The sequence below is a fragment of the Tursiops truncatus genome, chromosome 12, assembly GCF_011762595.2.
Source record: "Tursiops truncatus isolate mTurTru1 chromosome 12, mTurTru1.mat.Y, whole genome shotgun sequence".
Classification (NCBI taxonomy): Eukaryota; Metazoa; Chordata; class Mammalia; order Artiodactyla; family Delphinidae; genus Tursiops; species Tursiops truncatus.
Genome location: NC_047045.1, coordinates 48333577 through 48360086, shown reverse-complemented (window position 1 = coordinate 48360086; position 26510 = coordinate 48333577). Strand labels below are relative to the sequence as shown.

Here is a 26510-nt window from a genome sequence, read left to right as displayed (position 1 = left end):
CACCCGCTTCTCCTCTGCCCGCCCCCTTCTTCCTCCTCTGTCCCAACCCTTTGGGTACTTTCCTATCACAGTCTTTTCCTAATGATTCACATACATACCCATCTTCCTATGGATCCAAAACTTTTGAGGACAATGACTTCATCATATTTGTTAACTCAGCACATAGTATCTTACAGCTAGTAGGAGCTTACTTGAGTTTTGTGAATACTCATGCAGTCCGTATCCAATCTGCCTCTGCTTTTTTTTTTTTTTTCGGTACGCGGGCCTCTCACTGTTGTGGCCTCTCCCGTTGTGGAGCACAGGCTCCGGACGCACAGGCTCAGCGGCCATGGCTCACGGGCCCAGCCGCTCCGCGGCATGTGGGATCTTCCCGGACCGGGGCACGAACCTGCGTCCCCTGCATCGGCAGGCGGACTCTCAAGCACTGCGCCACCAGGGAAGCCCTCTGCCTCTGCTTTTAACAATGGTTCTGTTTTTCCTCTCTGAACAATTTGTCTCCTGCTCCTCAGTTGTGGCTGAGAGGCAGCATCTGGTCCTGGTCAACGATAATCTCTCTTGACTGTTGAGGCCAAATATGGGGCTCCGTGTCTTATAAACAGAACAATTATCACCCTTCTTCAGTTAACATAACAACATTATATGTATGTGTGTGTGTGTGTGTGTGTGTGTGTGTGTGTGTGTGTGTGTGTGTATCTATAAAATATGGTGTTACTAGTATCATTGGGGGATTGCTTTGAGAGAAGTTCAGATTCAGATGAAGTCTATAAAATTAAGAAGTGAAGATACTGAGTATTTCATCCTTTTTGTCTTGATTCTTTTGATATTTTTTTCTCTTTCTAAGTATTAGGAATCCTTTTATGTGACCTAATCCTATTGAAAAGAATACATTACCCCTTTTATAGAAAAGAATACATTACCCCTTTTATAAAAGAACATAATATTTGAGTAGCTATTATACACATTATGTTTAGAACATTTGGGAATAAGAATACCATATATGTTCTTTCTAGAAGTAGACAGTCCTTACCTGCTGATAAAATCAGGCATGTTCTCTCTTACAGCCACTAAGATATTTACACAGATAACACAAATAGTCATCCAGACATGGGGGAAGCTTAGTGAGTGATATGCTAAATTATCAAAAAGACCTTTTCTTGTTTCTCCTCTATGTTCCTTTATGTTCCTTTATTTTGATTCTTTCCAAATATAAAAATTTTATAGGTAAGAAAATAGAAAATCAACTAGCACTTAGCAACATTAATTAAAACAAATATGTAAACCCTTTTCCTTTTTTAAAAAATCACCAAATGCCCAAGCTTGCTTCTTCCTTCATTATAGAATCATAACCCAAGGAAGAAGAAAATGAAGCTGCTTCTGGCTGTTAGTTTTCAGCTCTCATTGCTTTAACTCTAAAGGACATGTCTGGATCATGGCCATCATTTCCTATTACTTCATTTAGTCCCGTTATTTTGACAGTAACTGGACAGTGATTTGCTTTACCACACATCACTTGCATTTGTCTCCTGCAATCATGTTTATAACAACAGGGCTTATTATCGATGAGATAGTACTTAGTCTATTTAATTTGTAAATGTCAGAGGTTTCTGTGGCGATTTATTTAGGAAATTGTAAAGGTCACTTCAAACTGCTATTTTAAGGATCAGCCTTACAATTATAAAAAGACTAACTTTACATTACAATTAAAACTGTAATTCTGGACTTTCTGCAAAAGAAAATCCATATTTACTTAAAAATATAGCCCTTCTGGGCTTAATAGGTGTAGTCCTTAATAAGACTGACTTAAAAGAATTTTGCTTTGTTCATCAATTTTTTACTGAGTACCTACTATGTGCAAGATGCTTTTTAGGAGCTGATGTGGACTGGGAAACATAATAGGTCTGGTCCCTGCTCTCCTGGATCATATAATCTTATGAAGGAGACAAAAAAAATTTCACCATCTTATGAAAGTGCAGGTGTGGTACATGTGTGCTATCAGAAAGTGTATAATGAGAGAACTTAGTGGGCATCAGATATGAAATATGAGTAAGGATTACTAAATGAAGGGAAAAGGAATCAGGGAGCTCACTTCAGACAGAGAGAACAATGCCTTTAGAATCCCTGAGGTGGGAAGCAGCCTGATGGTTTTGAGAAACCAAAAGAGGGACCATATAGCAAGAGGGCAGAGAGCAGATAGAGCAGGACTGATAATATAGAGAAGATTGAGGTCATACAGGGCCTCCCAGGTCTCCAGAGACCCAGGATTTGAGTCTTCATCATTGAAGGCTTCAAGTAAGGGCTGATCTGATTCACATGTTAAAAGGGTTGCTCTGGCATTCATTAATGTGGGGAATAGATTGGAGTGGCACTGCCATCAGAACTTTGTGTGATGATGGAAATGTTCTGTATCTTCCCTCTTCGGTGCAGTAGCCACAGGCCACATGTATGAGTACTAGTATGGCTGAGGAACTGATTTTTTTTTTAATTTTAATAAGTTTAAATAGCAAGATGCTGTCACAGTGCAGGAGACCAGATAATTTGCCATTGCAGACTCAGGCAGGGCATAGTGGTAGCTTGGGCCAGAATCATATTAGTGAGGACAGGAAGGAGTAGATGGACTTAAGAGATACATTGGAGGTAAAATTAGTAGAGTTCGGTAACTCATTGAATGTGGGAGCGAAGGAGAGAAGAGGTAAAGAATGACTGTTTGATGTCTGACTTGTGCAGACTTGGCAGGGTGATGGCACCACTTAGTGAGATAGGGACCAAGGCTAAGATAAGGTTGAGGAGGAAAAGATAATACATTCACTTTTAACCTGTAGGTCCCCATGTCCAAGTGGAGTTGTTGGGTGGGACTCAGGAGAAAATTGTCTTGATAGTAGTATAAAAACCAATTTACTTTTGTGTAACTAAATCAACTAATAAAGGTTTTATTTTTTTAATAGACACATAAAGTTAGTTTCGAGTTATGAAACTTCAAATGCAAATTTCCCAAATAAGACTATCTTATTAATGCGCAAATTCTCTATGAATTCTAGGAATGATATTTCAAAGAGAGTATGTCTTTGTTTTTGTAGGTAACAAAGACAGTATTAATTCAAACAGTAGGCAAAAGAATATGTACATTTAGTGTTATATGTTAGAGAGCAAGTGATTCCAAGTTTGAGACCCTGTGTGGGCTGAAGAGTTAGCTGGCACCTACCAATGTTATAATCTCATTTAGCCCCTCTAAGCCTCAGTTTTCTCACTTTTAATGAGGATTACCTACCTATAAGTCAAAGACCGTTTGTATAGCAATAATATAAATATGTAGTGGATCTGGCATAATAAATGACAGTGGAGGGGGACTGTAGGAATGGAGTACATTGATTCCTCCCTATCTGCAGGGGATTGGTTTCAGGACCCCAGGGATACCAAAATTCACGGATGCTCAAGTCCCTTATGTAAAATGGCACAGTATTTGCATATAACCTATGCATATCCTCCAGATACTTTAAATCATCTCTAGATTATTTATAATACCTAATACAATGTAAATGCTATGTAAATACAATGTAAATGCCATGTAGATAGTATTTGGCTGTGCATGACAAGTTGAAGTTTTGCTTTTTGGAACTTCCTAGAATTTTTTTATCATATTTTCAATCCACAGTTGATTGAACCTACTGATGGGGAACCTACAGATGTGGAGGGGTGACTGTATTAAAAAGAAAAACTTCTCCTGCCCTGTCTTCTTTCTTACCTCTCTCAAAGGATTTTGACCCTTCAGATTAATAACACTACAAAACCTATCAAATAATAAAAATCATAATACAAGAAGCTGAGGAGCTTCTGGTTATATTGCAAGCCAGTTTTTTTGTTTGTTTTTTTTAAGATTTGATGATACTCACAGCTTTGACATAGTTTATTATTGAGAGATAAAGCAATTAAAAATGTATTTGAATATGGTGAAACATTTTAATTTGGTATTTTTACTAAAGAAACAGTGTTAGAATTAGGGTTGATTATATATTTTTTATCTGCATGTTTACAAAACTGTATTGGTAATTATTTAAAGTATATCACATTAGTTAACAGCACATCAGCTCATTTCAGAATATCTTTCGAAAATGAGATTTGTTGGAATTTAAATGTAACATTGAGTTGCAGTTGACTTAACGGTTTTGCATCCTAGTTACTAATATGATTTTACTGCATTATCTGAATTAAAGTCTGAATCAGTCTAAAATTCATTTCCCTCTCTTTGCAGATCACGTATCAGTTGGAGGACTTGGAGACAGCTTTTATGAATATTTGCTAAAGGCATGGTTAATGTCTGACAAGACAGATCTACAAGCTAAGAAGATGTATTTTGATGCTATTAAGGTAAACCCAAATTTAAATCATTGTTGCCACTCAACTAACTTATAACTTGCGTATTAATCAAGCTTTAATGAAAAAATGGAATACTACCTGAGTGGGTTAAAAAATGTTTCCAGTTAGATAGAGTTCAATATGTGCTAATATAATTATAACAATAATAATCATACTTGATAATGTTTAGTTCTAATAGGGTAGTTAAAAGTTTTTTCCATGGTTCAAACCTCAGTTAAGATTCACACATCTTAAAAAGGGTATTTTTCTTCAACAAGTATGAGTTCCCTATTAGAGTCACAGTTAAAATTATGGAGAGGAAAAAATCCTGAATTTATTATATATTCTAAAAATTGAGGAAGTTAAAATTGCCCGAGATTACAGACAACCCTAATGGTTACCTCCCTTTGAAGTAAACTTACCTCCAGAGATAAATAGTACTTTCAAATAAAAATCTGTGGGCTTCCCTGGTGGCGCAGTGGTTGAGAGTCCGCCTGCCGATGTAGGGGACACGGGTTCGTGCCCCGGTCCGGGAAGATCCCACATGCCGCGGAGCAGCTGGGCCCATGAGTCATGACCGCTGAGCCTGCGTATCCGGAGCCTGTGCTCCGCAATGGGGAGAGGCCACAACAGTGAGAGGCCCGCGTACTGCAAAAAAAAAAAATCTGAACTAACCAAACTAATATTTAATCAAAGATTATTAATAGTTTTCAAAGGTCCTTTGTGATGGAGGAGGAATGAGAGTGAATAAATACTTGAATTACCTTCTGTGTACTAAGTAGTGTGTTAGGTAGATACTTTATATAGTGTTTGTTTCCTTAAATAGTTTTTTTAAATTTTTATTTTATATTGATTAACAATGTTGTGTTAGTTAGTTTTTTTTTAAGTGAAGTGTAGTTGATGTATGATATTATGTTAGTTTCGGGTGTACTATATAGTGATTTGACATTTGTATATGTTATGAAATTATCACTACAATGAGTCTAGTAACCATCTGTCCCCATACAAAGTTATTACAATATTATTGACCGTATTCCTTATGCTGTATATTGCATCCCTGTGGCTTATTTTATAATTGGAGGTTTGTACCTCTTAATCCTCTTCACTTATTTCTCCTGCTCCCTCATCCCCCTCCACTCTGGCAACCACCCATTTGAACACTTAGGTTGCTTCCATTTCTTGGCTATGGGAAAAAATGCAGCAGTGAACATGCAGGTGCATATATCTTTCCATATTAGTGTTTTTGTTTTCTTCAGATAAATACCCTAAAGTGAAATCGCTGGATCGTATGGCAGTTTTATAGTGGCTGCACCAATTTACAATCCCAAAATAGTGCACAAGGATTCCCTTTTTTTCGTATCCTCACCAACACATGTTATTTGTTGTCTGTGATGATAGCCATTCTGACAGGTGTGAGATGTTATCTCATTGTGATTTTCATTTGCATTTCCCTGATGATTAGTGATCTTGAGCATCTTTTCATGTGTCTGTTGGCCGTCTCTCTGCCTTCCATCTTCTTTGGAAAAATGTCTATTCAGGTCTTTTGTCCATTTTAATCTGGTTATTTGTTGAGTTGTATGAGTTCTTTGTGTATTTTGGATATTAATCTCTTATCAGATATATTTTCAAATATCTTCTCCCATTTAGTAGGTGGCCTTTTCACTTTTTTTTTTTTTGTTAGTTTCCTTCACTGTGCAAAAGCTTTTTAGTTTGTTGTAGTCTCACTTGTTTATTTTTTATTTTATTTTCCGTCCCTGAGGAGACAGATGAAAATATATATATATATACACACACACACACACACACACACACACACACACACACACACACAGATCTATATGTGTATATAGATATATATATATTGCTAAGACCAATGTTAAAAGAGTGCACTGCCAGTGTTTTCTTCTAGGAGTTTTATAGTTTCAGGTCTACACTTAAATCTTTAATCAATTTTGAATTTATTTTTATATATGGTGTGAAAAAGTAGTCCAGTTTGATTCTCTTGCATGTAGCTGTCCAGTTTTCCCATCACCATTTATTGAAGAGGCTATCTTTTTCTCACTGTATATTCTTTCATCCTTTATCATAGATTAATTGATCATATAAGCATGGGTTTATTTCTGGGCTCTGTATTCTGTTCCATTGATCTATGTGTCTGTTTTTGTGACTGTACCGTACTGTTTTTATTACTGTAGCTTTGTAGTATAGTTTGAAAGCAGAGAGTCTAATACCTCCAGCTTTGTTCTTCTTTCTCAAGATTGGTTTGATTACTTGGGATCTTTTGTGGTTCCATACAAATTTTAGAATTATTTGTTCTGGTTCTATAAAAAATGTCTTTGGTATTTTGATAGGGATTGCATTGAATCTGTTGATTACTTTGGGTAGTATGGTCATTTTAACAATATTTAGTCTTCCAAACCATGACCATGGTATATCTTCTCATTTGTTTGTGTTGTGTTCAGTTTCTTTCATTGATGTCTTATACTTTTCAGAGTACAAGTCTTTTACCTCTTTGATTAGATATATTCCTAGGTATTTTACACTTTTTATGCAGTCATAAATGGGATTGTTTTATTAATTTATCTTTCTTATAGTCTGTTATTAGTGTATAGAAATGCAACAGATACCTGTATATTAATTTTGTATCCTGCAATTTTACTGAATTTATTAGTCCTGCTTTTTTTTTTTTTTTTTTTTTTTTTGCGGTACACGGGCCTCTCACTGTTGCGGCCTCTCCCGTTGAAGCCCAGTCCTGCTTCTTTGGTAGTGTCTTTAGGATTTTTCTATATATAGTATGTCATCTGCAAAAAGTGACAGTTTTACTTTTTCCTTTCCAATTTGGACTTTTTTTATTCTTTTTCTTGTCTATTTGCTGTGGCTAGGCCTTCCAAAACTATGTTGAATAAAAGTGATAAGAATGGGCATCCTTGCCTTGTTCCTGATCTTCTTGCTTTCAGCTTTTTATCATTTATTATGCTGTTGGCTATAGATTTGTCATATATGGGCTTAATTATCTTGAGGTATATCCCCTCTGTATCTACTTTGTTGAGAGTTTTTATCATAAATGGATGTTGAATTTTGTCAAAAGCTTTTTCTACATCTATTGAGATGATCATATGAGTTTTATTCTCCAATTTGTTAATGTAGTGTAGCACATTGATTGATTTGCAGATATTACACCATCCTCACATCCCTGGGATAAATCCCACTTGATCATGGTGTATGATCCATTTCATTTATTGTTGAATTTGGTTTGCTAATATTTTGTTGAGGATTTTATCATCTATGTTGATCACTGATATTGGCCTGTATTTTTTTGTTTGTTTTGTTTTGGTATCAGGGTAAAACTGGCCATATAGAATTTCAGAAGCATTCCTTCTTCTTCAGTTTTTGGAATAGTTTGAGAAGAATAGGTGTTAACTCTTCTCTAAATGTTTGGTAGAATTCACCCATGAAGCCAACTGATTCCAAACTTTTGTTTGTTGGAACTTTTTTTTATATTACTGATTCAATTTTTTTACTGGTAATTGGTCTATTAATATTTTCTATTTATATTTCCAATTCCATCTTAGGAGATTATATATTTCTAGGAGTTTTTTCATTTCTTCCATGTTGTCCATTTTATTGGCATATAAATGATCATAGTAATCTCTTATGATCCTTTTTATTTCCATGGTATCATTTTAACTGCTCCTCTTTCATTTCTGATTCATTTATTTGGGCCCTCTCTTTTTTTCTTGATGAGTCTGGCTAAAGGTTTATCAATTTTGTTTATCTTTTCAAAGAACCAGATCTTAGTTTCTTTGATCTTTTCTATTGTTATTGTGGTTTTTTGGTCTCTATTTTATTTATTTCTGCTCTACTAACTTTGGGTTTTGTTTGTTCTTTTTCTGTTTCCTTTGGGTGTAAGTTTAGGTTGTTTATTTGAGATTTTTCTTGTCTCCTGATGTAGGCTTGTATTGCTATAAACTTCCCTCTTAGAACTGCTTTTTCTGTGTCCCATAGATTTTAGATCAGTGTGATTACATTTTCACTTGTCTCCAGGTATTTTTTTATTTCTTCTTTGATTTCTTCAGTGATCCACTGGTTGTTGCTAGTGTATTGTTTAGCCTCCACATGTTTATGTTTTTTTGCATTTTTTCTTGTAGTTTATTTATAGTCTCCTAGCATTGTGGTGAGAAAAGTTGCTTGATATAATCTCAGTTTTCTTAAATTATCTATTTATTAAGTCTCTTTAGTCTAATGTGTCACTTAAGGTCAGTGTTTCCTTATTTTCTTTCTGGATGACCTGCCTATTGATGTGAGTGGGATGTTTAAGTCCCTTACTATTATTATGTTGCTGTCAATTTCTCCCTTTATGTCTGTTAATATTTGCTTATGTATTTAAGTGGTCTTATGTTGGGAGCATATATATTTACAATTATTATATCTTCATCTTGGATTGATCCCTTGATCATTATGTAATGTCCTTTTTTGTTTCTTTTTACAGTCTTTGTTTCAATTCTATTTTGTCTGATATGGTATTGCTTCCAGATTTCTTTCCATTTCCATTTGCATGGAATAACCTTTTTTATCTATCAGTCTGTGTGCCTTTAGATCTGAAATGAGTCTCTTGTAGGCAGCATATATATGGGTCTTGATTTTTCATCCATTCAGCCACTCTATGTCTTTTGATAAGAGCATTTAGTCCATTTACACTTGAAATAATTATTATACGTATGTACTTTTTCCCATTTTGTTCATTGTTTTCGTAGTTCTCTTTTGTTTCTTTCTTATTCTTTTGCTCTCTTCCCTTGTGATTTGATTACAGTCTTTAGCTTTATGTTGTGTTCCTTCCTCTTTTTTGAGTGTGTGCATCTATTATAGGTTTTTGGTTTGTAATTACCAAGAGGTTCATATTGAACATCATTTATATGTATATATGATTATTTTAAGTTGATGATCTCTTAAGCTTGAATACGTTCTAACCACTCTACATTTTTATTTCCCCCACCACATGTAATGTTTTTGATGTCATACTTTACATCTTTTTGTTTTGTGTATCCATACTACTTATTATGGATATATATGATTTTACTACTTTTGTTTTTTAACCTTCTTACTAGCTTTATGTGGTTGATCGACTACCTTTACTATCTGCTTGTCTTTACCAGTGATGTTTTTCCTCGCATAATTTTTATATTTCTAGTTGTGGCCTTTTCTTTTCTGCTTACAGGAGTCCCTTTAACATTCCTTATAAAGCCAGTTTAGTGGTGCTAAATTCTTTCAACTTTTGCTTGTTTGTAAAACTCTTTATCTCTCTTTCAAATCTGAATGATAACTTTGCTAAGAAGAGTATTCCTTGTTATAGGCTTTTCCCTTTCATCACTTTAGATATATTGTGCCACTCCTTTCTGGCCTGCAGTGTTTCTGGTGAGGAGACATCTGATAGTTTCATGAGAGTTTTCTTGTAGGTAACTAGTTGCCCTTCTCTTGCTGCTTTTAAGAGTCTTTATCTTTAATTTTTACCATTTTAATTATGATGTGCCTTGGTGTGTCTTGTTTGGGACTTTCTGTGCTTCCTGGGCCTGGATGTTTGTTTCCTTTCCCAGGTTAGGTAAGTTTTTAGCCATTGTTTCTTCAGATAAGTTCCCTGTCCTTTCCTGTCCCTCTTCTCCTCCTTGGACCCTGTAATGCAAATGTTAGTATGCTTGATGTTGTGCCAGAGATCTCTTAGATTAACCTCACTTTTTTTTTTTTTTTAAACATCTTTATTGGAGTATAATTGCTTTACAATGGTATGTTAGTTTCAGCTTCACAACAAAATGAATCAGTTATATATACACATATGTTCCCATATCTCTTCCCGCTTGCGTCTCCCTCCCTCCCACCCTCCCTATCCCACCCCTCCAGGCGGTCACAAAGCACCGAGCTGATCTCCCTGTGCTATGCGGCTGCTTCCCACTAGCTATCTACCTTACGTTTAGTAGTGTATATATGTCCATGCCTCTTTATCGCTTTGTCACCGTTTACCCTTCCCCCTCCCCATAGCCTCAAGTCCATTCTCTAGTAAGTCTGTGTCTTTATTCCTGTTTCACCCCTAGGTTTTTCATGACATTTTTTTTTTCTTCAATTCCATATATATGTGTTAGCATACGGTATTTGTCTCTCTCTTTCTGACTTACTTCACTCTGTATGACAGACTCTAGGTCTATCCACCTCATTACAAATAGCTCAATTTCATCTCTTTTTATGGCTGAGTAATATTCCATTGTATATATGTGCCACATCTTCTTTATCCATTCATCCGATGATGGACACTTAGGTTGTTTCCATCTCTGAGCTATTGTAAATAGAGCTGCAATGAACATTTTGGTACATGACTCTTTTTGAATTATGGTTTTCTCAGGGTATATGCCCAGTAGTGGGATTGCTGGGTCATATGGTAGTTCTATTTGTAGCTTTTTAAGGAACCTCCATACTGTTCTCCACAGTGGCTGTATCAATTTACATTCCCACCAGCAGTGCAAGAGGGTTCCCTTTTCTCCACACCCTCTCCAGCATTTATTGTTTCTAGATTTTTTGATGATGGCCATTCTGACTGGTGTGAGATGATATCTCATTGTCGTTTTGATTTGCATTTCTCTAATGATTAGTGATGTTGAGCATTCTTTCATGTGTTTGTTGGCACTCTGTATATCTTCTTTGGAGAAATGTCTATTTAGGTCTTCTGCCCATTTTTGGATTGGGTTGTTTGTTTTTGTGATATTGAGCTGCATGAGCTGCTTGTAAATTTTGGAGATTAATCCTTTGTCAGTTGCTTCATTTGCAAATATTTTCTCCCATTCTGAGGGTTGTCTTTTTGTCTTCTTTATGGTTTCCTTTGCTGTGCAAAAGCTTTTAAGTTTCATTAGGTCCCATTTGTTTACTTTTGTTTTTATTTCCATTTCTCTAGGAGGTGGGTCAAAAAGGACCTTGCTGTGATTTATGTCATAGAGTGTTCTGCCTATGTTTTCCTCTAAGAGTTTGGTAGTTTCTGGCCTTACATTTAGGTCTTTAATCCATTTTGAGCTTATTTTTGTGTATGGTGTTAGGGAGTGATCTAATCTCATACTTTTACATGTAGCTGTCCAGTTTTCCCAGCACCACTTATTGAATAGGCTGTCCTTTCTCCACTGTACATTTCTGCCTCCTTTGTCAAAGATAAGGTGACCATATGTGCGTGGGTTTATCTCTGGGCTTTCTATCCTGTTCCATTGATCTATATTTCTGTTTTTGTGCCAGTACCATACTGTCTTGATTACTGTAGCTTTGTAGTATAGTCTGAAGTCAGGAAGCCTGATTCCTCCAGCTCCATTTTTCGTTCTCAAGATTGCTTTGGCTATTCGGGGTCTTTTGTGTTTCCATACAAATTGTGAAATTTTTTGTTCTAGTTCTGTGAAAAATGCCAGTGGTAGTTTCATAGGGATTGCATTGAATCTGTAGATTGCTTTGGGTAGTAGAGTCATTTTCACAATGTTGATTCTTCCAATCCAAGAACATGGTATATCTCTCCATCTATTTGTATCATCTTTAATTTCTTTCATCAGTGTCTTATAATTTTCTGCATACAGGTCTTTTGTCTCCTTAGGTAGGTTTATTCCTAGGTATTTTATTCTTTTTGTTGCAATAGTAAATGGGAGTGTTTTCTTGATTTCACTTTCAGATTTTTCATCATTAGTATATAGGAATGCCAGAGATTTCTGTGCATTAATTTTGTATCCTGCAACTTTACCAAATTCATTGATTAGCTCTAGTAGTTTTCTGGTAGCATCTTTAGGGTTCTCTATGTATAGGATCATGTCATCTGCAAACAGTGACAGCTTTACTTCTTCTTTTCCGATTTGGATTCCTTTTATTTCCTTTTCTTCTCTGATTGCTGTGGCTAAAACTTCCAAAACTATGTTGAATAAGAGTGGTGAGAGTGGGCAACCTTGTCTTGTTCCTGATCGTAGTGGAAATGCTTTCAGTTTTTCACCATTGAGGATGATGTTTGCTGTGGGCTTGTCATATATGGCCTTTATTATGTTGAGGAAAGTTCCCTCTATGCCTACTTTCTGCAGGGTTTTTATCATAAATGGATGTTGAATTTTGTCAAAAGCTTTCTCTGCATCTATTGAGATGATCATATGGTTTTTCTCCTTCAATTTGTTAATATGGTGTATCACGTTGATTGATTTGCGTATATTGAAGAATCCTTGCATTCCTGGAATAAACCCCACTTGATCATGGTGTATGATCCGTTTAATGTGCTGTTGGATTCTGTTTGCTAGTATTTTGTTGAGGATCTTTGCATCTATGTTCATCAGTGATATTGGCCTGTAGTTTTCTTTCTTTGTGACATCCTTGTCTGGTTTTGGTATCAGGGTGATGGTGGCCTCGTAGAATGAGTTGGGGAGTGTTCCTCCCTCTGCTATATTTTGGAAGAGTCTGAGAAGGATAGGTGATAGCTCTTCTCTAAATGTTTGATAGAATTCGCCTGTGAAGCCATCTGGTCCTGGGCTTTTGCTTGTTGGAAGATTTTTAATCACAGTTTCAATTTCAGTGCTTGTGATTGGTCTGTTCATATTTTCTATTTCTTCCTGATTCAGTCTTGGCAGGTTGTGCCTTTCTAAGAATTTGTCCATTTCTTCCAGGTTGTCCATTTTATTGGCATAGAGTTGCTTGTAGTAATCTCTCATGATCTTTTGTATTTCTGCAGTGTCAGTTGTTACTTCTCCTTTTTCATTTCTAATTCTATTGATTTGAGTCTTCTCCCTTTTTTTCTTGATGAGTCTAGCTAATGGTTTATCAATTTTGTTTATCCTTTCAAAGAACCAGCTTTTAGTTTTATTGATCTTTGCTATCGTTTCCTTCATTTCTTTTTCATTTATTTCTGATCTGATTTTTATGATTTCTTTCCTCCTGCTAACTTTGGGGTTTTTTTGTTCTTCTTTCTCTAATTGCTTGAGGTGCAAGGTTAGGTTGTTTATTCGAGATGTTTCCTGCTTCTTAAGGTGGGCTTGTATTGCTATAAACTTCCCCCTTAGAACTGCTTTTGCTGCATCCCACAGGTTTTGGGTCGTTGTGTCACCATTGTCATTTGTTTCTAGGTATTTTTTGATTTCCTCTTTGATTTCTTCAGTGATCACTTCATTATTAAGTAGTGTATTGTTTAGCCTCCATGTGTTTGTATTTTTTACAGATCTTTTCCTGTAATTGATATCTAGTCTCATGGCGTTGTGGTCAGAAAAGATACTTGATACAATTTCAATTTTCTTAAATTTACCAAGGCTTGATTTGTGACCTAAGATATGATCTATCCTGGAGAATGTTCCATGGGCACTTGAGAAAAATGTGTATTCTGTTGTTTTTGGATGGAGTGTCCTATAAATATCAATTAAGTCCATCTTGTTTAATGTATCATTTAAAGCTTGTGTGTCCTTATTTATTTTCATTTTGGATGATCTGTCCATGGGTGAATGTGGGGTGTTTAAGTCCCCTACTATGAATGTGTTACTGTCGATTTCCCCTTTTATGGCTGTTAGTATTTGCCTTATGTATTGAGGTGCTCCTATGTTGGGTGCATAAATATTTACAATTGTTATATCTTCTTCTTGGATCGATCCCTTGATCATTATGTAGTGTCCTTCTTTGTCTCTTTTAATAGTCCTTATTTTAAAGTCTATTTTGTCTGATATGAGAATTGCTACTCCAGCTTTCTTTTGGTTTCCATTTGCATGGAATATCTTTTTCCATCCCCTTACTTTCAGTCTGTATGTGTCTCTAGGTCTGAAGTGGGTCTCTTGTAGACAGCATATATAAGGGTCTTGCTTTTGTATCCATTCAGCTAATCTGTGTCTTTTGGTGGGAGCATTTAGTCCATTTACATTTAAGGTAATTATCGATATGTATGTTCCTATTCCCATTTTCTAAATTGTTTTGGGTTCGTTATTATAGGTCTTTTCCTTCTCTTGTGTTTCTTGCCTAGAGAAGATCCTTTAGCATTTGTTGTAAAGCTGGTTTGGTGGTGCTGAACTCTCTCAGCTTTTGCTTGTCTGTAAAGGTTTTAATTTCTCCATCAAATCTGAATGAGATCCTTGCTGGGTAGAGTAGTCTTGGCTGCAGGTTTTTCTCCTTCATCACTTTCAGTATGTCCTGCCACTCCCTTCTGGCTTGTAGGGTTTCTGCTGAGAGATCAGCTGTTAACCTTATGGGGATTCCCTTATGTGTTATTTGTTGTTTTTCCCTTGCTGCTTTTAATATGTTTTCTTTGTATTTAATTTTTGACAGTTTGATTAATATGTGTCTTGGCGTATTTCTCCTTGGATTTATCCTGTATGGGACTCTCTGTGCTTCCTGGACTTGATTAACTATTTCCTTTCCCATATGAGGGAAGTTTTCAACTATAATCTCTTCAAATATTTTCTCAGTCCCTTTCTTTTTCTCTTCTTCTTCTGGAACCCCTATAATTCGAATGTTGGTGCGTATAATGTTGTCCCAGAGGTCTCTGAGACTGTCCTCAGTTCTTTTCATTCTTTTTTCTTTATTCTGCTCTGCATTGGTTATTTCCACTATTTTATCTTCCAGGTCACTTATCCGTTCTTCTGCCTCAGTTATTCTGCTATTGATCCCATCTAGAGTACTTTTAATTTCATTTATTGTGTTGTTCATAATTGCTTGTTTCATCTTTAGTTCTTCTAGGTCCTTGTTAACTGATTCTTGCATTTTGTCCATTCTATTGTCCATTCTATCTCCAAGATTTCGGATCAACCTTACTATCATTATTCTGAATTCTTTTTCAGGTAGACTGCCTATTTCCTCTTCATTTGTTAGGTCTGGTGGGTTTTTATCTTGCTCCTTCATCTGCGGTGTGTTTTTCTGTCTTTTCATTTTGCTTATCTTACTGTGTTTGGGGTCTCCTTTTTTGCAGGCTGAAGGTTCGTAGTTCCTGTTGTTTTTTGTGTCTGTCCCCAGTGGCTAAGGTTGGTTCAGTGGGTTGTGTAGGCTTCCTGGTGGAGGGGACTAGGGCCTGTGTTCTGGTGGATGAGGCTGGATCTTGTCTTTCTGGTGGGCAGGTCCACGTCTGGTGATGTGTTTTGGGGTGTCTGTAGACTTATTATGATTTTGGGCAGCCTCTCTGCTAATGGGTGGGGTTGTGTTCCTGTTTTGCTAGTTGTTTGGCATAGGATGTCCAGCCCTGTGGCTTGCTGGTCGTTGAGTGAAGCTGGGTGCTGGCGTTGAGATGGAGATCTCTCGGAGATTTTTGCTGTTTGATATTATGTGCAGCTGGGAGGCCTCTTGTGGACCAGTGTCCTGAAGTTGGTTCTCCCACCTCAGAGGCACAGCACTGACTCCTGGCTGCAGCCCCAAGAGCCTTTCATCCACAGGGCTTCTTAATTTGGGATGATTCGTTGTCTATTCAGGTATTCCACAGATGCAGGGTATATCAAGTTGATTGTGGAGCTTTAATCCGCTGCTCCTGAGGCTGCTGGGAGAGATTTCCCTTTCTCTTCTTTGTTCTCACAGTTCCCAGGGGCTCAGCTTTGGATTTGGCCCCACCTGTGCGTGTAGGTCGCCGGAGGGCGTCTGTTCTTTGCTCAGACAGGACGGGGTTAAAGGAGCCGCTGATTCGGAGGCTCTGGCTCACTCAGGCCGGGGGGTAGGGAGGGTCACGGAGTGTGGGGCGGGCCTGCGGTGGCAGAGGCCGGCGTGACGTTGCAGCCTGAGGCGCGCCGTGCGTTCTCCCGGGGGAGTTGTCCCTGGATCCCGGGACCCCGGCAGTGGCGGGCTGCACAGGCTCCCCGGAAGGGCGTGTGGCTAGTGACCTGTGTTCGCACACAGGCCTCCTGGTGGCGGCAGCAGCGGCCCTAGCGTCTCATGTCTGTCTCTGGGCTCCGCACTTCTAGCCGCGGCTAGCGCCCGTCCCTGGAGCTCTCTCAAGCAGCGTTCTTAATCCCCTCTCCTCGTGCACCAGGAAACAAAGAGGGACGTAAATGTCTCTTGCCTCTTCGGCAGGTCCAGACTTTTCCCCGGACTCTCTCGCGGTGCACTAACGCCCTGCAGGCTGTGTTCACGCCGCCAACCCCAGTCCTCTCCCGGCGCTCCGACAAAAGCCGGAGCCTCAGCTCCCAGTCCCGCCCGCCCCGGCGGGTGAGCAGACAAGCCTCTCGGCTGGCGAGTTCCGGTCGGCCCGATCCTCTGCGCTGGAATCTGTCCGCTTTGCCCTCCGCACCCCTGCTGCTGTGCTCTCCTCCGCGGCTCCCAAGCTCCCCCACTCCGCCTCCCGAAGTCTCCACCCGCGAAGGGACTTCCTAGTGTGTGGACACTTTTCCTCCTTCACAGCTCTCTCCCGCTGGTGCAGGACCCGTCCCTATCCTTTTGTCTCTGTTTAGTTTTTTCTTTTGCCCTAACGAGGTACGTGGGGGGTTCCTTGCCTTTTGGGAGGTCTGAGGTATTCTGCCAGCGTTCAGTAGGTGCTCCGTAGGAGTTGTTCCACGCGTAGATGTATTTCTGGTGTATCTGTGGGGAGGAAGGTGATCTCCGCGTCTTACTCTTCCGCCATCTTCCCGGAAGTCCTCTAACCTCACTTTTTAATTTCTTTTTTTTATCTCCTTTCTGTTCAACTTTGTGTGATTTCTACTACTCTGTCTTCCAGATCACTAATTCATTCCTCTGTATCATCTAACGTACTGTTTATTCCTTCTAGTATATTTTTTTATTTCTGTTATTGTATTCTTCAGCTCTGTTTCTTCCTAATATTTTCTAACTCTTTGTTTTTGAAATTCTCACTGTATTTATCCATTCTTCTCTTGAGTTCAGTGAGCATCTTTATGATCATTACTTTGAACTCTTTATCAGGTATATTGCTTATCTCTACTTTGTTTGGTTCTTTTTCTGAAGCTATGTCTTGTTCCTTCATTTGGATCATATTTCTCTGTCTCCCCCTTTTCCCAATTCTCTATGTTTATTTCTATGTGTTAGGTAGGTAACTTACATATCCTAATCTTAGAGAAGTGGCCTTATGTGGGAGATGTCCTGTTGGGCTCAGCCTCTTACATAGTTTAGATATGAAATTAGAATTTTTAAAAAATAATAATAATAGGGCTTCCCTGGTGGTGCAGTGGTTGAGAGTCCGCCTGCCGATGCAGGGACATGGGTTCGTGCCCCGATCCGGGAAGATCCCACGTGCCGCGGAGCGGCTAGGCCTGTGAGCCATGGCCGCTGAGCCTGCGCGTCCAGAGCCTGTGCTCCGCAACGGGAGAGGCCACAACAGTGAGAGGCCCGCATACCGCAAAAAAAAAATAATAATAATAATAATTCTTAGGGGAAAAAATGGATATTTGTAATTCCAGTGATGTTGCCATTGTTCTAAAGTAAGTGTCCCTAAAGGGAATTCTGGGTGATTTTACAATAGACCAACTTAATTGTTTAAATGTAAATACAACTTGCACTGCTCTAGTTGACTGCATTTAATATTACGTTGGTTCCCTCCAAGGTCAGTAGTGAACTTGACTAAGTAGAGCAGACACAACTCTTTACTATTTCACATATAGGAACCAAACACCTTAGTTAGAACATTGGCCTTCATTTCACATAGCCCTTAAAGGACATGATAAACATGAAAAGCAAACTAGGATATGGTCCATATGGCCTCTTCAGGTTTATTTTTCTTCATCCCTATGAGGTTTCAGGTTTTAAACCAGGGAGTTCTCCATACAGTATGGTTTCCATTATGTCATTTTTAATTACAGTCCTGGCAGACATTTTAATTATTCTAATTTTAAAGTGGCCCCCTAGGATCTTGATGTTCCAGGAAAGACAACTTTAAAATACTCTTTGAAATACTTTTCCTCCCGTTTTGAGAACTATACCCACACAGCTTTTAGCATATTGTATTTAGACAAACCATTGACAGGAAAATCCATTAAGAGCAAATGAAGTCAAAGTGTTTCCTCTTTCTCTTAATCGTAAAAACACTTTCAATCCATTGTGTGTTTTCAACATAGAAAGCAAAGCTAGAACAGTTACGCTTCTGATTTTAAGAAGTAGTCATGTCTTACATAGTAAAGTTTCTTTGTATTGCTTGTACTTTAAAATATCATTATTATGAAAGAGAGGATGCCTTACAATATTGTTCCGGACAGTTGAGTTACTGGAGATGTAGTCCATCAGTTTTAGCTTCCAGTGCATTTTGGAAATCATTTAATCCCAGAGTGGCATGTTTTCTTTCGTTGTGTTAATAACGAAATACTTTGAGTTTTCAACTGGCTGTTATGGCCTCATCTGGAGGCCATACTAAGAATCCATAGTGGTGGTTGCTCATGCTGCAAGAAAGTCCATTGGAGTGAATGATACCTGGGCAGGTGATGTGTTAGGCATTTAGGATTCTATAGGCACAGCCAACTAATTTTTTTCAAATATAGAAGGATGAGATCACAAAATATACAATACTCTTTTTTCCTAATCAATTCTCTGTAGGCTTGACACAAAATTTGTTAGAGCCACTAAAGACTATTTTTTCCTCCTGTATATTTATTTACATTTTCCCATTGCCACACAAACATTGTTTTAAAAGTCTTGGAACTTCATTGTAATTTATTTTGAGAGATAGCAACTTGGTCAGAATCATGCCAAAAATAATATAGTACTTTATTCAGGATCTGTAACAGGGTAATAATGTTTCCCTAATGCATGCTCAAAAGCTATTACTCTTGCCATGTAGAAAGAATAATTTCTTGGGTGATGAACAAGTATCTGCTTGAAGGACTTTACTGCAATTTGTGCTATGAGAAGTATAAATAGCTAAGATGTTCAGTTGCATTAAATAAGAATGAAATATTAATGTAATAACTAGACCATCAATAAAATTAGCTTAACCACAGTTAATGTGCACAGTAGTGCGTTCATTTATTTCTTACCATCTTGGTTTCATTTGTTTATTTCCAATAAAGGAAGGAGAGGTTTTATCTACCTATGCATTCATTTTCATTCATTCTTCTGTATCACAAGTTTTGTCTCTATCTACCACAGGCATGCTTTGGAGATATTGTGGGTTCAGTTCCAGACCACTGCAATAAAGTGAATAACACAGTAGAGCAAGTCACATGAAATTTTTGGTTGCCCCGTGCATGTAAACTTAATATTTACACTATACTCTAGGCTGTTTAATGTACAATAGCAATATGTGTAAAAAAACAATGTACTTACCTTAGTTAAAAAATGCTAACCGTCATCTGAGTCTTCAGTGAGTTGTAATAGTAACGTTAAAGATCACTGATACAGATCACCCTAACGAATATAATAATAATGAAAAAGTTTGAAGTATTGCAGATTATCAAAATGTGACATCGAGACATGAAAAGAGCAAATGCTGTTGGAAAAACAGCGCTGATAGACTTGCTTGACACAGGGTCACTGCAAAACTGCCATTTGTGAAAAATGCAGTATCTGCAAAGCACAATAAAGCAAGACTCAATAAAATGAGCTATGCCTGTATTCCCAAATGTGATTCCTAAAATCCTCTCTTTTTTTATAATAGTATAACAGTTATAGACACAATCATAGCCCTTCTCCTTCCAAGAAGTAATTGGGGCTGTAGGGGAGCATTTCCTGTTAAAGTAATTAAAAATAGTAATGCCAAGCACTTACACTACAATTTTGGGGTTTTTTTTTTTAAAAAGGGCTTATTTTATTTTGTTTGTTCAAAAGAATATCAACAGTCCTGGGGCAGAAATAAAAGGTGTTTAACAAGCCACTTTTGTAAACATCATTTCTCCCAAATTTACAGACCTTTATTCTTTTTTTAAAAAAAAATACTTATTCATTGTATATTAATGTTTTTTAAAAGAATTATTAAGGAGGAATTTAATTCATGTGTTACCACAGTGGAGATGTGACGATTATAAATGACCTTTATCAAGTGCTAATCACAGTACTGACTGCTTTATAAACAAAATATTGCAGTTTTCACAGTGGATACTACTATTCCCATTTTATGCATAAAGACACTGAGATTTAAGGATACAGTAAGCAAATTACCCACAAAGTTTACAGATAGTAAGTGTCAGAGCTGGAATTTGAAGCCAAGCAATCTGATTGACTCAAGAACAGCTCCTTTTTCCCACTCTGTTTTGCTACCCCTCCAAGCCTAAGAGAGAGAAAGGAGGGGTAATACCACCAGCCTGGATTTTATACACAAATATGGTCTGTTCACCATTCATGGTAGAGCCTGTGCTTTGTGTTGTTTCTCCATTTGTGAAAATGGAAATGCAGTAAAGCAGCTCCTACCACTATACCAGTAGCCTGTCTTTGAAAAGGAAACAGCTTTTTCAGTATGAGAACTACAGGTGTTTGGGCATGCAACTGAGAAAAGCCTACTGGGCTGGCCCAACAGTGTTCATTATAACTAACCAAACTAATAAGGCATAGACTAGAGGACATATACAGAGAGCAATAACATGAAATTTCAGGTCGAATTGGATTTGTAGTAACAAACTCAAATCAATCGTGAGTGATGTTTTATATATTTTTATTTTTTTTAATGTTATGGTGTTTTTGGTATAAATCTGAGAAGAGATTACAAAACGTTGAAAATAAGTATTATTTTCAGGCAATTGAGACTCACTTGATCCGGAAGTCACGTAACGGACTGACTTACATCGCAGAATGGAAAGGGGGCCTCCTGGAACACAAGATGGGCCACCTGACCTGCTTTGCGGGAGGCATGTTTGCCCTCGGGGCAGATGACGCTCCTGAAGGCCTGACCCAACACTACCTTCAACTCGGGGCTGAAATTGCCCGTACCTGTCATGAATCTTACAATCGCACATGTGAGTACCTGTTACTCTTCATACACAGTCTATGTGCTTTTTATTTCATTCAGTAAGGAACTTTGTCCATTTTGTCCATTTGTTGCCATCAAAAGAACATCCACCATGCCTGATGAAACTTGATGATCATGATTAATATCTTAAAGGAATTTCTGTTTTTACTTTAAGAGGCATTACTCTTCTATATAAAAATATTTACCTTTAGTTTACCAAGAAACAAAAATCCAGGCCATAAAGGGTTAAGTCTGTCTAACTTATTGGCCCTGCTTTAGGTAAATAACATTGGGTGAGAGTCTCTGTCCCAGTACAAAAGAAACTTGGTATGCTATAAACCATTATTAATCTTCCCAGAATCTCCATGAAATATATGATGAGTCTGGAGGCCTTCTTATAAAAATAGGAGTTTGATGTACAAATACTAAATAACCTTTATGACATAATGACTTAGAATTCTCAACCACTGATTTTCTAGCTCACTAATAAGGTGGTGCTTTGCACCTACCCAGTGGGTGCTCAGTAAATGGTGGTTAAATGAAAGAAAATAAGGGATCATTACCATTTTCTAAAATGGACTCTTTTCAATGAATAAATTATAAAGGTATATTGAATATTGCTTATTATACAGTGTTTATAATTATTCCTTAAAATGATTGTTTTGACACCTCTCTTGAATGTTGTAAGGTACTTTCTAGTTTCATTTAAGTTATAGACACTAAACATTGTCTAGGACAATAACCTTTGTCCTCCATTGCATCTCCTTTAGTTGTGAAACTGGGACCAGAAGCTTTCAGATTCGATGGCGGTGTTGAAGCCATTGCTACGAGGCAAAATGAAAAATACTACATCCTACGGCCAGAAGTTGTTGAGACTTACATGTACATGTGGCGACTGACTCATGATCCAAAATACAGGAAATGGGCCTGGGAAGCTGTAGAGGTGACGTTTTAGTTTGCTTATGTTTCTTATAGAAAAATGTCTGTGGGGGGCTTCCCTGGTGGCGCAGTGGTTGAGAGTCCGCCTGCCAATGCAGGGGACACGGGTTCATGCCCCAGTCCGAGAAGATCCCACATGCCGCGGAGCGGCTGGGCCCATGAGCCATGGCCGCTGAGCCTGTGCGTCCGGAGCCTGTGCTCCGCAACGGGAGAGGCCACAACAGTGAGAGGCCTGCGTACCGCAAAAAAAAAAAAAAAAAAAGAAAGAAAAATGTCTGTGGAAAAAATGTTCAGTCATACCTATAAATCTAGCATATCAACTTTTCTATGATTTTTAAAGTTTTGACCAGCCATTTTTCCATTCAAGACTGAGTGTTTTCAGTTAAGTCATCCAATATCCCTGGCTTCAGCTTTGCTTTATGTAACAGTGATATAAATATACCTACTCTGGTGTTGAAGGAGAAATCTAGAAAGGCATATTATAAAATTAAGTTCTCATGACTATAAAAAAGGTGATCAGTTAATTCCACAAAGGATTATGGGCAACTTGGGAATAGTTACCCCAACCTGCTCTCTGTTTCAAGAAACCACTATGTGATTGCTTCTTTTAGTCTTTGGGCATGAAAATGATAAAATATGCTTTTAGTTAGAGTAACTTAGCTACTTAGAGCTAAATTTTAGAAAGTACCTGTAGAAGAGCTACTTTGTACAAGAATATTCCGACACTAGTCTCAGGGTTCTCTGAATATCCATAAGCTTCATATCTGTCCAGTGTGTTATTTGAATTGTCTTTGTCACTTCTTGAGTCTCTTCCTGCTGAATATGGTGTATCATCTTCCTAAACTAATCTGTTGAACACTTTGTGTGCTGAATGCCAGCAGAGGTGCCTTTCAGGATATACATCAAACAACGTCTAATTTTTTTTTTTCTTTTTTGCGGTACGCGGGTTCACGGGCCCAGCTGCTCCGCAGCACGTGGGATCCTCCCGGACCGGGCCACAAACCCGCATCCCCTGCATCAGCAAGCGGACTCCCAACCACTGCGCCACCAGGGAACTCCACAACGTCTAATTTTAAGAGCTATTATTCCAAAAGGAGTGAGAGGGAATTCAGGGGATAAGAACAAGCAAATGCTTTAATTACATTCTCTTATTGTCTAGCACTCTTTGTTAGAAAGTTATCTGTCTTTTAAAACCATTAGGAATAACTTCTCTCGGGAAATCTAAAATGAATATTGCCTTTATGTAAAATTTATCTGATATCTCAGGAAGCCATTGATGAATCTTGCTTATTAACCCTCTTCATTTAATGTGTGTCTTATAACCAGTTGTCAACCATTTTAAGTAATAGCAATTTTTTAGGCCTCTTTTTTTTGGCATAATTTTCTAATTATGGTTAGTCAGTTGTAATTTCAGTTTCTTTAAGTTTACGTTTTTTCCTCTGAAAAAAGTATATTAAAATTGAGATTCATCTAAGCCTTGGTGATTGGGAATTATTTTGGTCTTCAATAGGCCAGCAAAGAAATTAAGGTTAATACTCACCTTGCAAATCAGTTTAAATTGAAAATATCAGTAATAACATATTTCATCAAATATAAAACACCATAACTGATAAGAAACACCATTTTATATGCCATTAAGAAAGCACAACACTACCAATTAAATTATGACATTGCCAATTTTAGAGACGTTAAAGTGTGAAAAATATATAACAGATTGATCAAAAGTGGAAGAAGTAAGTAAATACTGTCATGTGGGCAGGAAGATTCCATTTGCTTGGTTCTTTGAGGGGGGAGTGCATTGGTTTTTTGTAGGGTAATAAGGTTGGTTTGATGTGTTAGGATTTTTATCTATTAACCCCTTTTAGTGTAGCATATGATGTCAAATTGTTAACTTGTCACAACACAGGAATTCCCCTTGTTTTTGCCAGTAGTATCAATAACTTCTGTTAGAACTTGAGGTGTAGTGGGGAGAGAGGAGTGCTAGGGGCTCTTGGCCTTTTGTAAAGCACAGAGATCATAGACTTAGAACGTATGGCAGCCCTTTTTTTCCTGTCCCATCTCCGCAGCCCACCCTGTGTCTCAGCTATGGCTGCAGTGAGCGGCACCCTGGTCTGTGGGCAGCATGACTTCCAGCACCCAGTCTTGTCAACTGTGCTAACTCAGAGCCCCTTCACAGGCAGCTGGCTGTGGTCTGGGAAGCCTGGGAGAGTCTGCAGCCGCAGGGGCAGCCCTCAGCCAAGTGAAGTTTTAAGAGTTGACGGATAACTATCCAGTCTTGCTTCTCTGAAGAATAATTCTGAGATGCAGTCTAGATGGTTCCTTAGAGGGTTTCCAGCGGGAGCAAGCCCCCCCATGCACACAGCAGTGACCCGCTCAACGTGTATTTCACTGGCCCTTCTCCCTTCCTTGTTTCACTCTCCCCACTCACTCATTTCCTGATATCACCTCCCCCAAAATCTCCCTGCATCCAATCCTTGTCTCATGCTCTGTTTTTAGAGGAACTCTTGCCCAGAGGCTGAGAGCCCCAGAACAGATTGTGGTGAAATGATGTTCTGATCAGACTAACCAGCCTGGATACATAGCCACTTCCACTGTGGAAAAACTGTAAAACCAGGGCCTATTACGGGGGGCCCAGGAGAGCTGCTTGTCCCCAGCTTCACATCCCTAAAGTCTTAAAATTAAACTTGACATGAAGGTTTTTCATTTTTTGAAAGTTAAAAATGCCTATTCAGCATACCCCCGCCTTTTTTCATTTTAACTTACCAAAAGCCTCAAAGAATAAAAATAGCTAGGCCTCTCTAAACATCTGAAAGGCCCCTGTCACTGTGCTAAGTGTGTCTTCATCTTGAGTTTTATTCGTTTTTTTTTAAACATTTTTATTGTAGTATAATTACTTTACAATGTTGTGTTAGTTTCTTCTGTATAGCAAAGTGAATCAGCTATATGTATACATATATTCCCATATCTCTTCCCTCTTGCATCTCCTTTCCATCCTCCTTATCGCACCCCTCTAGGTGGTCACAAAGCACCAAGCTAATTGCCCCGTGCCATGGAGCTGCTTCCCAGTAGCTATCTATTTTACATTTGGTAGTATGTATAAGTCCATGTCACTCTCTCACTTCGTCCCAGCTTATCCTTCCCCCTCCCCATGTCCTCAAGTCCATTCTCTACGTCTGTATCTTTATTCCTGTCCTGCCCCTAGGTTCTTCAGAACCATTTTTTTTTTTTAGATTCCATACATGTGTAGTAGCATACAGTATTTGTTTTTCTCTTTCTGACTTACTTCAGTCTGCATGACAGACTCTAGGTCCATCCATCCACCTCACTGCAAATAACTCAATTTCATTTCTTTTTATGGCTGAGTAATATTCCATTGTATGTATGTGCCACATCTTCTTTATCCATTCATCTGTCGATGGACACTTAGGTTACTTCCATGTACTGGCTATTGTAAATAGTGCTGCAGTGAACATTGTGGTACATAACTCTTTTTGAATTATGGTTTTCTCAGGGTATATGCCCAGTAGTGGGATTGCTGGGTCATATGGTAATTCTATTTTTATTTTTTTAAGGAACCTCCATACTGTTCTCCATAGTGGCTGTATCAATTTACATTCCCACAACAGTGAAAGAGAGTTCCCTTTTCTCACACCCTCTCCAGCATTTATTGTTTCTAGATTTTTTGATGATGGCCATTCTGACTGGGGTGAGGTGATACCTCATTGTAGTTTTGATTTACATTTCTCTAATGATAAGTGATGTTGAGCATCCTTTCATGTGTTTGTTGGCAATCTGTATATCTTCTTTGGAGAAATGTCTATTTAGGTCTTCTGCCCATTTTTGGATTGGGTTGTTTGTGTTTTTGATATTGAGCTGCATGAACTGCTTGTATATTTTGGAGATTAATCCTTTGTCAGTTGCTTCGTTTGCAAATATTTTCTCTCATTCTAAGGGTTGTCTTCTCGTCTTGCTTATGGTTTCCTTTGCTGTGCAAAAGCTTTTAAGTTTCATTAGGTCCCATTTGTTTATTTTTGTTTTTATTTCCATTTCTCTAGGAGGTGGGTCAAAAAGAATCTTACTGTGATTTATGTCAGAGAGTGTTATATGTTTTCCTCTAAGAGTTTTATACTGTCTGGACTTACATTTAGGTCTTTAATCCATTTTTATTTTATTTTTGTGTTTGGTGTTAGGGAGTGTTCTAATTTCATTCTTTTACATGTAGCTGTCCAGTTTTCCCAGCACCACTTATTGAAGAGGCTGTCTTTTCTCCATTGTATATTCTTGCCTTATTTATCAAAAATAAGGTGACCATATGTGCATGGGTTTATCTCTGGGCTTTCTATCCTGTTCCATTGATCTATCTTTCTGTTTTTGTGCCAGTACCATACTGTCTTAATTA

The 26510-nt window shown here is 38.0% G+C and overlaps 1 protein-coding gene across 2 annotated transcripts in view; it reads left to right on the top strand.

Moving 5' to 3' along the window:
* MAN1A1 (mannosidase alpha class 1A member 1) overlaps positions 1-26510 on the top strand; it is a 179913-nt gene that overhangs the window by 142401 nt on the left and 11002 nt on the right. For both annotated transcript variants that reach the window (XM_033867667.2, XM_019951906.3), the window contains 3 exons: positions 4247-4362; positions 20960-21179; positions 21943-22115. In XM_033867667.2, the coding sequence (XP_033723558.1) occupies positions 4247-4362; positions 20960-21179; positions 21943-22115 (509 nt within the window). The remainder of the gene's footprint in view (positions 1-4246; positions 4363-20959; positions 21180-21942; positions 22116-26510) is intronic.